The sequence below is a fragment of the Prosopis cineraria genome, unplaced genomic scaffold (genome assembly GCF_029017545.1).
Source record: "Prosopis cineraria cultivar Desert tree isolate PC_DT_omini unplaced genomic scaffold, ASM2901754v1 PC2, whole genome shotgun sequence".
Taxonomy (NCBI): domain Eukaryota; kingdom Viridiplantae; phylum Streptophyta; class Magnoliopsida; order Fabales; family Fabaceae; genus Prosopis; species Prosopis cineraria.
This window is the reverse complement of record NW_026555333.1, coordinates 42,684,168-42,695,985: the sequence shown is the minus strand read 5'-3', so window position 1 is coordinate 42,695,985 and position 11,818 is coordinate 42,684,168. Positions and strand designations below refer to the sequence as shown.

The 11,818-nt window shown below is 32.4% G+C and overlaps 1 protein-coding gene across 1 annotated transcript; it reads left to right on the top strand.

Annotated features, from left to right (window-relative positions):
• Positions 1-548: 548 nt before the first annotated feature.
• On the top strand, positions 549-10,425 carry LOC129302779 (uncharacterized). The gene is made up of 4 exons (XM_054941663.1): positions 549-664; positions 820-871; positions 9,235-9,660; positions 9,790-10,425. Exons 1-4 carry the CDS (start codon positions 549-551, stop codon positions 10,423-10,425), a joined length of 1,230 nt encoding a protein of 409 aa, XP_054797638.1.
• The last annotated feature ends 1,393 nt before the right edge of the window (positions 10,426-11,818 follow it).

The window sequence follows — 11,818 nt, the reverse complement described above, 5'->3', positions numbered from 1 at the left end:
GTTTTATTTGTTAATATAATTTCTCTTTTATAAAAAAAAAACGCATATATAAACAAAAAGTACATGTTTTGAACTTTAAAAACTTTTCAAGGACCCAACTTCAATTCAGAGCATCTTGTAAGATTTATTTTTCAAAAATATGAACTTAAAATGCATGTAATTAATATGTTCATAATTTTAAAATTGAGAAAATAAGTTACAATTTAACAAGATAATATTAATTTTAGAAAAAGTTATTCTTTTGGTCCTTGTAATTTTAACTCACTTAAAACTTAGTCCTGAAGTATGACTTGGTGCAACTCAATCTCTAAACTTTTGACTCATTTAAAACTCAATTCCTAATATTTGCACCATTTGTATTTTTGTCCTTGTTATCCATAGCTTAGGTTTGAGTCATCATTTAACCATCTTACATGGCAAAAACAAAATGAATCATCAATCCATTCATATAGTGAATCAGCAGGGGAAAAACATTAGAAAAAAGAAAAAGAAAAAAGAGCAGGAGTAAATGAGGGATTTCCAGGCGATAAAATAAGAAGATAACGTGAATGTCAAACAAGCAAATCAAAAGGCTTCCAGATTGTCCGAATCGTCGCCCTCTTCGAAGTCTATCACCCTCTTTGAAGTCCGTCCTTGCATCTTTGAAGTCACTTACTTCTTCTGGGTTATTAAAAATTGCTTCTCCGTCGCTGTCCTCTTCTTCCTCATAGATCTTTGTCTAAGCCACGGAGTTATGGGTTTAAACTTGCTTCTCTTCTTCTCTTTCTTTGAGTTGTGCAGATGTGGGTGTTTAAAAGTGCTTCCCTTTTTTTTGGACAGGAATGAGGATATAGATGCTGGAAAGGGGTTTCTTTCATGTAGAAATTACAAGGTATGATAATCAGTCTCCCTAAGCCATGCTTTCTACTTAGGCAATTCAAGAATAATCATGATTGCCTAATATTCAGATGCAAAGCTTGTCTCCCTAAATCATGCTCTCTACTTAGGCAATTCAAGAATCGGTCTTAACAAGAATTAGACCAGGGGGAAAAACTCTTCAAATGTTGAATATACCCTACCATTTATGCTTCGAATTGATCTTATCTTATTCTCTTGAATCATTTGTTGGCTAGCTTCTGATTTAATTTTGATTTCAGCTACTTCCTGATTTTTATTTGCAGGATACGTAACTAGAAACAGAGTCATAAGAGAAGCTTCCTTTCTCTGACATGCCTTCCCAATAATTTTAGAGAAAGGGAAGAGGACTATAAAGGAACGCATGATGATGGAAGAGAATAGAATTTCGGGGGGGGGGGGAAGAAGACAATACAAGGCTTCAAGGGAAGAATAAAGATGCATTATATTATGAAAGTGGGTCTGTTTGTGGGCATACTATTTTTTATAATTGTATTTAGGTAATAATATGTAGCTTTATATATGAAAGTGTGTAATGCCTATTTAGATATAGTATGAAAAGTAGATTTTGATGCTATTGTAATGCCTATTTGGGCAAAGACAAATATAATGAATGACCATTTTTTTGATGAGTATAATGCCGTCAACTTGAATGTGTTATAATGCTGTTAACTTGAATGTGCAGTAACGCTGTCAATTATAGATGAATAAACATGATGACAAGGATTAAAACACATCATATATAATAGATTTCAAAATACATCATGACAGGTTCAAAACATATCCTAATATATTAAAAATATACAGTAAAGGTTCCATATACCTAAAACAAGGTTCTAAATACATCCAAAAATCCAAAAAAAAAAAATCACATAAAAGCTTTCACTTCATCACCATCTTGATCTTTTATTGTTGGGGCTGTGATGGTGATGTCATGTTAACAGATTCTTGCTGTGAACTCCTTCCAATAGCACATGTTCTTCTATTATGACCATAGTTTCTACAAGAAGCATAACAAAGTTGTATGTTTGTCCTCTGAACTTTATTAGGTTGTGATGGCTCATCATCAGTGCTCTTCTTATTTTTGGAGGCCTTCCTAGTCTTCTATGATAGGAAGGAGGGTCCATCTCCTCCTTATTTGTTGCTTTCCACAATTCCATTCCATTAATTGGATTCACATCAAGGGAATAACACTCAGTATAAGCATTTATCCTTAAGTAGCCATGCACATAATCATAAGGGTCTTCTTGTAAGGTTGGCCTTTCCAAGTTATACTCCCCTTACTCTAATCACCGCTGATCTTAAAACCAAGGTAATCAAGGATCAACCCAATGAGGAATTATCAAATTTTCACAATTACACAATTGGGATAAACACATTTTTTCAATTTTCAATTTACAATTTAAAATTGATAAATTCTTATAATTTCAACAGTTAAAATATTCCCATACACTTTTTATATATTCAAATCAGAGATTAAAGCATTTATGGAAGCATGGAAATTAAGAAAAATCAAAGCATTTGCATAAAAACTGAAAACAATGAAATAGTGTAGAAAATAGCACATGCGCCATAGCTAAGCAATCATGTGTTGCGACATGCATGTCTTTATGCCATGTGCCATGGCAGATTACATGAGCTTTGACAATAAATTTTTGCTGTCAAATAACAACATAAGGAATGAACTTCTAACACATCTCAAATCTCCATCCAACATCTAATTAAGGTTATCTTGGTGTCTACATATAGCTTTCTCCTAACTCTAGATGATATTATAAATTTTATAAGAATATTTATTTTCTATCAAAATTTAAACATCCAAACCCATTTTTACTCTTTTTTTACAAAAACTCACAACTAGGATATCCAAACTCACACACGTGTTCTAAAAGCCTACACCAACTCTTAGACCACACTTAATTGACCATTTAGGACTCGTACAGCATACCACACCCATTCAAATACACACATATCATAATTTCACCACTCAACCCCTAAAATCACATAAACACAAGGGGGAGGACAAGTTGCACAAATCATCAATTTTCATCCCAAAATATACTTTACATTACTTGCACAAGTATTTTCACTCTATTTAAGTTTACAAGCACAACCCACTCATTTAGGGCACAAAAAACATAGAATTTTTACAATGATAATGCAAGGAGCTCAAAATAATGATATGAGTCCTAGTTGAAAAATTAAGAACATTAAATACACATCAAAGTAAGTCTAAGAGGCCTACTAATAGGATTTACTAAGAATCCTTAAAAAATATTGAAGAATGAAGGACGAGTAGTCTTACCACTCAATAACCAAGGTCCACCTAATGTATACAGTTGCATATTAATTAGAATATATGCAAATGGCAATAAACACATTATCATGCATGTATGACAAATATAGCATTAGCCACAACAATAACACTAAGTGTCCAAGTATGAAACACATATCATCATATAGATATCAATTCTGCACATTATAAGGTCACAAAACTAACAACTATGTGGCACCTAAAATACACTGGACCACAACAATAATAATCATGTAGCCAAAACTAAATGCATGATTAATTCCAACCTTATTACCTCCACTATGGTACCGGTAGTTATTAAATGGCTACGTCCATAACCCAAACTAACCTTACCTTTCACTTGTGAGGAGCTACTAGGTCAAGATTAACTCACTCACTTGTGAGCCATGGTTTCTCCCAAATTTAACAACCATAGGATATTGTATCCCTAATCTAGCCTCCTCATGAATCGTGGAGACTAGTTAGATTCGAGTCCTTTAAAGAACAAGTAGGACAGTCCTGATTCAATCATGTGTGTGTGTTTTTTCAAGCAATATTTGTACCTTCCTAAGTATCAACATAAAGATTGGACCACCTAAATCCTAAATTTCAGTCCTTAATCCACTTAATATACTTGATTACTTCAATCCAACTCTTTTATGCATTTTAACAAATACCATGTGGGCATTAATATACAAACTATATTGTCAAGTTTCTTACTCCCCAAATTTCTTGCTCAATAATTCCAAAACATTTATATAAATTTCTATGCTTCCCAAACTGTGTCTTTATCAAAAATCCATTCAAAGTAAACAAAAATGCTTCCTTTCTCTTTGTCAACTACATATAAATTATAATAGGAAAACCTACCAAAAATAAAATATTGTCTTGCCAATCTTAGTTTTCTCTAAAATCCTACTCCTCTCCTACCACGTATATCAGCTAAACAAAGTAGATGAACTATATTTCATATCCATTAACCCTAAAGGATATGAATATGGCAAGAGTAGAGAAGGAAGAAAAAGATTTTGAACCTACGTACATTTTACATCAGATCAATAAGGGCGTGAATGAATAAGATAGAATAGGAAGACCTAACGAGAAGAAGATTCTGGTGACGTAAATGAAGCAGAAGGAGATGAAGAATTGGGCGACATGAACAAAAGCGGAGGAAGAAAAATCTAGCACACCCTCTGAAGAACTGCAGCGGCGACGAGCTGAAGTCCTCCACACATATGCATCGACTAGGGACTAAAAGACGGAGGAGGTGGAGAAAGAAGTCTCTCGAAGTTCTCTGCTTCACTCTCTTTGCTGCGATCGAGAAAATGGAAAGGAATGGGAAAATCTGATAATGTTTTTTTAAAAGAGGGGCATTATGGTAATTTTGCCAGATTAAATAAAAAAAATGTCTGCCCTAGCTACACAAAGATTCGAACCAAGAACCTAAAGGTAAGGACGAGAGAAAATTTCCACTGGGCCAGTTGGTACACTTACTGAAAGGTGTCTTAAAAATACAATCAAATTTACTATTACAAATTTAAATATTATTTTAAATTTTCAAGGTTATTACAGCTTTCTTAAGTTCAAGGTCTAGAGCTTCATTCCGAAGGTTTTTGCCCACAAACAAACTCAAATTCAAGCAAATAAGTATGCAGAGAGGTGGAGTGTTTACAAGATGAGTTAGGTGAAACACTTGACCCAAATTTTGAAATTTTAACATGGTAAAAATTGAATTTTACTAAATACAAAGTCCTTTCATTGATTTCATGTGATGTGATGGCTACATGCTTGTTTCCATTGTGTCTTCAAAATCTACATTTAGCATAGGAGGTCATGTAATTGATGATTTTAAAATTTCCTTATCTCCAAGGATAGTTGAGGTACTAATTTGTGCCCAAAATTGGCTATCTCCATCAACAACAAATTAAAGGGTCTTGATGCTAATAATTTTAATGATACAGAACAAGTAGTACAAGGTAATATCATTTTTTATAATATATTAATAATATTAATATATTTTATTTCTATATTTATCTATATTTAATATTTTCTATATTGTGTTTATTGTTTTATTTTCAAAAGAGTCATTAGCTTCAAATATCTCAATTGAAGAGGAAGGCTAATGACTTGAAGTTGTACTTGGGGCTTGGCTTGTTTATTATTGACTTGTTGCATTTATAGCTTGAAGTTACTTATATTTCTTGAATTGTATTTACTGAATTGTTATTGTTTATCTTATGAATGCTGTTATTGAAATGTTTTTCTTAAACTTGATTTAACTTTTCAATGAACGTTGTTAGTTTAGTGATTTAACTTTTCAATGAATGTTGTTAGTTTAGCAAATTATGTGATTTAAAAACAGGGTGGTTATATTTATATGCATATACCACCCCCTTCCAAATTTCAGGAAATCATTTCATCAAAAATAGCTATAGTGTGTGTGGGGTGCATGTGTGTTTTAGGATGTGCAAATTGGGCATAAATTGATTACCATCTCCACAATGGGAGTTACAAATATGACAAAGAAGCTGGCATCACATAAACTTCAATCTACATTAGCAATGAGGTATTACCTTTAAAGAAAATAAATTTTCATTTATAATTTATGTGATCAATTTGAGGCATCATGTTAAGCTATATGCCTGATGGCATTTTCATGAGGAATTAGACCTTAGGGTTGTTGCCATTTGGCTGGTACCCTTTATAACTTGCTTTATAGTACATGATTTATGTTGAAAGATCTTTTACTACTAAAAAAATGCAAATTAGCGAGGGATCATTTATTACTCTCTAAAATACCAAGTTAGCGAGGAAATTAGCGAGGGATGTTGATTTCGTAGCTTGACTTAAAATTAGCGAGGAAATTAGCGAGGGACTGTCAATCCCTCTCTAAAATAAGAGAATTAGCGAGGAAAATAGCGAAGGACTGTCAATCCCTCTCTAAAATAAAATAATTAGTGAGGGATTCTTTCCCTAGCTAATTGCTACAAAAAAAGTACCTTTTGACAATGACTTTTAATTATACATTTAATTATTTTCATTTAAAAATAATAATTAAATTTAAAAATTAACTAAAATATTAATAATAAAATTATTTAATATTTTCTTTATTTTAAGTTGATTTTCCATTAATAAAATAATATTTTATTAAAAATATAATATAAAGAATAATTTAAATAAAATATAAATATTTTTAACATATTAATAATTGAAAATAAGATTTAATATGTATATGTGTGTATTTTTATAATATATTATTTGATATATTTATGTAGTTAAATAATATATATATATATATATATAATTTATTATATAATGCTTGTAGGTGCCTTTCAGTTCAACTAGCAAAGAAGGAGAGCATAAAGCTTGGAAGGTATGAGGTTAAGGGTTCAAACCTTGGCTTTGGCATAAACATGATGAATATATGATATGGTAAGGAGCAAGTGACATAGCACAAGGTAGACAATGACATGTCATGAGTTGTCGCGCATGTAGTGGGTGATAAGGCACAAGATGGTAGGTGACATGGTGGTTGACAAAGCATGAGGTTGTTGATGACATGTCACAAGTTGACATCACACATGGCAGGTGATGTGGCATAATTATTTTTAAATATAAGCATATTTAGCGAGGGATTCAGTCCCTAGCTAATTTTAGCGAGGGATTTAATCCTCACTAAATCCCTCACTAATTAGTAAGGGAAATACAATTCCTCGCTAAATTTAGTGAGCCCTTTTTTAACTACAAATTTAGCGAGGGACAAAATTCATAGCTAAAATGCAATTTAGCTGTGAAAAATGGTATTTAGCGAGGGATTCATCCCTCGCTAAATTCAATTTTTCTAGTAGTGTTTTCACATGACTGAATTACAAAATTTAATTAGGTTTACCATGACTTTACAAAATTTAATTTCCTATATTTTCCATATATAAAGAAATAGATTAAGGCTGGTGGCATTTTGGATGGTGCACTTTATAATTTGCTTTTTAGTATATGATTTATGTTGAAAGATCTTTTATAACTGAATCACAAAATTAATTATGTTTACCATAACTCAAGACATCCTGGCCCCATCCCGACTCCCTCCAGGACGAGACAGAACACAAGACAAAATTTAAGTTCTGATCAGTTGTCGGGATGGAAGTGTCCCGATTCTGTCCTGTCCCATGAACACCCCTAATAAGGAGAAATTTCTAGTTAAATAATTAAGGGTTAGAGAATATTTCTTTTTCCCCAATTAGTTGCCCAAAAGCATATGACATTTTAAACTTACATGTAGTGCAATTTCATCCTTCCACAAGTTTATCAAGTTGGCTAACCTAACCCTATTTTTAAATGGTCAAATATTTTGTTTTTGGGTGAAGTATAATTTTGAGCCCTCTAACTTTGTATAAGATTTTAGTTTAGCCCCTTAATTTTATAAAGTATCTTTTCAATCCTTTAACCTTAACACATTAGTTTCAAATAATTATTTTTTGGTCAATCATTCTTATTTTGAATATTTAAATTTAATATATCAATATTAAAGAATTTTTTGTTAATATTTAAAAGTTTAATGTGAAAAATTTTTGTTTGCTGAAGCTAATAGTTAAAATTATAGGAATAAAAAATACTTTATAAAATTAAAGAATTAAAATAAAATATTATATAAGCTAAAGAATAAAAAATAAATTTTAGCTTTTGTTTCTTTAAAATAAAAATGAGGAGGATTAAGGAAGATTTATTTTTATTTCCAATTTGGACTGTAGATAATTTATATTTTCCCTTTAAAGCTTGGATTTTTATTATTCAATTTGGATTTTATAACATTTGAATTTGATCCTTTAGAGTTTAGATTTTCATTATGCAAGTCAAACTTGAGAAGATTTATTTTTTATTTTTTGGAGTTTGGATATACATTGTGATAATGTAAAACTTTTTAAAAAAATCGCCAAGAAAAATATTGTCTGGAGCCTAGCCCTAAATTCGATCAATTAGTGTCTAGTGTCAAAAAAAGGACAAAAAATGAGGTAAATAAACATAGCTTTTGGGTTCGAGCACCTATAGGTCACAACAAGCATGAAAGGATTTTTAACGACTCACTGTTTGCATATGAACTTTTGGCTTCTTTTTTTTTTTTTTTTTGGTTTGTTGGTAACAAGTATATTTATATTGGAGGCCATTCTATTCAAAATACAGTCACATACTAAATATGAACACCTTTCCTAGCACCACATTGTGAGAGACTAGCCTCTCTTACTAGTACCCAACCTCCATTGGTGAATTTTTAGATTTTTAACTTGACATGATCTTGCTTTCTCTTGCATAGTTTTAACCATGATAATATATTTAAAAAATGAGTTAAAATGTGGGTATTCTAGAAGGAAATGTATTTGCAGTTTGACATATATATACTCTTATCTTTCATATAACTCATTATTGATGATCTTTCAGTTTTTGACATGCATGGAATATTTTAGAAGAAGAAAATGTATTGAGTAATAATTGTTATGAACTATTGGTCTAAATTGTATTGAAATTAATTAAATTAAAACATTGGTCCCAAAGTGCCATTCCCCATGTACATTTAATATTGTTATATATGAGACTACCATATATATATGCCACTTTTTGGGACATAGCTTTAGCATGCTGCTGCATAATATTGACCATTAGTTGTTTTTTGATCAACTCATTGACTATTGGTTGTTGACTTAACTAAGTTGCACTTCACCAGCCAATCAACCTAGTGAGAACTCATCAAGAATTGCTTTAAGCAATCCTTTTAGTTTTGTTGGGATGTAAAAACATATATAGGAGTCTCTATTGGGAAAATTGACTCATCTAGTTGAAGTTGTTAATTTAACAAAGCATAGGACTCAGGATCACGATTCACACATAGTTATGGATCAAAGGTTAATGGAGGCTGCTTTAACCGGAGACTTTATCGCATTGAACAAACTATTGGTGGATGATCCTAACATACTGAAGAAAGCTTGCTTAGTCCATTTGCAGAATCACCGCTTCACGTCGCAACACTAGCAGATAAAGTTTATTTTGTGACGCAGATCGTTACTCAAATGCCTTCATTAGCCACGCAACCCAACCAGAAAGGTTTGGTCCCGTTGCACATGGCTTCAGTTGCAGAGCGTGTTGAGATAGTGAAGGAGCTCTTGAAGGCGAAGCTTGACGATGAAGTGAACCAGTGCCTTCTGAAGGACGACGATGGTTGGACTCCACTACATTATGCAGTTTTCAGAGGTAGAGTCGATGTAATAGAAGAGCTGATCAGCCATTGTCCTGAATATCTACAAGAATTGACAGCAACAGGCGAGACAGTTCTTCATTTAGCAGCGAGGGCTAACCGATTTGAAGCTTTCAAATTGACAGTGGAGAAGATCAACAGGCTTCCGAATTCCCAAATACTACTCGGAGCCAAGGACCACTACGGCAAGACCATGCATGATCTTGTGGCAGCAAAGAAACGATTCCAGGTTCCCAAAAGATTTTCCGGGTTCTTCACTTTTATTATATAATAATTATTAAGCTGATAACTTTATTGGATGTGAAACTTCTTACACTAGCTTCCGCTTACATTTTAACATGTGTGCAAATGTTTGCAGGCAATATTAGAGAGAGAGAAGAATGATCATCATATGCAGGAGGAGGAAACAAGATTAAACGTGGAGGTGAAGGGCGGCGAGCATGAAGCACCTAAAAACGAAAAGAAGGAAGCAGGAGGGAACAAGAAATATGAGAAATCAATACTGGTGGTGGCGACCTTGATTATAACTTTGACCTATCAAGGATTGCTGAATCCTCCATCAACGTTCTTCAAGAAAGGCAGTGAAATAGATTGGTCTTGCATTTTGCAGGCTGTGATCGATACTGACCATCGCCAACCCGACGTGGTAAGCAATCTAAATCAGTGTCCAGCTTTCTTGGCTTTCTGCTTCTTGGTGATGAACACCTTAATCTTCCTGGTGTGTATCGTCCTTCTCGATCTCAGTTTGCGTGGCCACCGTGGATTCTTGTTTCTGCTTCGATTGCTCACTTTGTTTCTCACATTCAGTTACTGTGGCTTGCTTGCGGCTTTCTCCTATTATGCTGTCTATGTTTCCATCCCACTTGCTATTTTCTCTTTCGTCTACTTCATCACGGTAATATTCAGTGAACCTTGGCTAAGAGCGATGATATGGCGAATCTTGAGGAATCCCAGGCAGTGCGGACCCGAGTTTAACAAGTGCTTTAAGTATTAAGATACGTACGGCAATCAAAATGGTGACCCGGAGTTCAATCTAGTGTTTTATTTATGACCGTGAAGGTCATACGGTCACTCAAAATACAAAAGTAACATGGTTTGATTTGTTAAACCGTTTTGTATTGCTTTGAACTGGACGTGTCTGATGGTAGGCTTAGAATTAACCTGGAACAATTGAACCGTACTTTGATAGTTTGTTAGTTTACTTTTGTTTTAGTGAGGAGAATTTTATTCAATTTAGAAGGATTAATATCAACTTTCTTATGTGTTGTGTTATCGTAAAATTTTGATTGCATGGTTTATTATTGACTTTTTTTTTTGTGTGCAAGGTTTGTTATTGACTTTATATTAATTAAACTGTATCATCTGCCATGTGGATAACAAATAAGGTAAATAAAAAATATATATGAAAAAATTGGAAATTAAAAATTAATCTGGCATGACTGAACAACTCTGAACTAAGAATGACATTATAAGTGTTTTAAAATTTTTATTTATATATGCATGTAAATATTATTTTATTTAATTATTATATCATCATTTTGATTGCTGGTATAATTGGTTAAATTATGAGAACTGTAATCACTGACTTTTGGATCTATCATCCGATCTGGCTTTTAAATATTGGTTGAATCCCTATTATATGTATGTATATATGCATGTATGTATGTAGCAGCAAGCAGTATTTTTTCTTAAATATATTACGAGTTATTTAAATTTCTATAGATTATCTATATGTTGAATGAGAATTAATGAAGCTAGCTTATCTGGTAAAATGAAGTTTTATTGATGGGTAAAATTCATTGAAAAATTATAATAGATATGATATTATGTGAGCTTGACATTCCATAGTAAACCAAGATTAAGAGAATAAATTAATGAGTGTTTCCACTTATATACCTTTTTTTTTTTGGCACAATTCTGTTAAATGTAACATTGATACGTGATTATCATCCACATTTTGACGTCTTAACATTTCCCCCCCAAAATTTCAAGGCTTTCCACTGTCTGGAGATAAATAAATTAACTCTCTATATATGGAACAGAGTTTCAATACAATTTTTTTTCCTATCATTGCATATTTTTTTATATTTTATTACTGGGAGAGAGGGTTTAGTTGTATTGCATCACAAAATTTTCATTCTTTGTCGTCTTTCATTGGTAGTATGTTCAGTTGTACTATGTATAGACGGAGTTTGCTTTCTTCCTTTGCAGTGTCCACTGCAATTTAACAATTAAGATTTAATAATTTTTTAAATTATAAATTTAATTTAAATACTTCAAATTTACAGTAAATAACGTAGTACTAGAAAGAAATTCAACGTGTGCATACTCTCTCAGGGGCGAATTTCGGACCATATTTTGCTAACAAACAGTGATAGCTCCGAACT

Coding starts and splice junctions, on each gene's coding strand:
- LOC129302779 (XM_054941663.1), top strand. CDS start 549: ATGTCAAACAAGCAAATCAAAAGGCTTCCAGATTGTCCGAATCGTCGC. Junction 665..819: donor AAGTCACTTACTTCTTCTGG/GTTATTAAAAAT, acceptor TTTTTTGGACAG/GAATGAGGATATAGATGCTG. Junction 9,661..9,789: donor CAGCAAAGAAACGATTCCAG/GTTCCCAAAAGA, acceptor AAATGTTTGCAG/GCAATATTAGAGAGAGAGAA.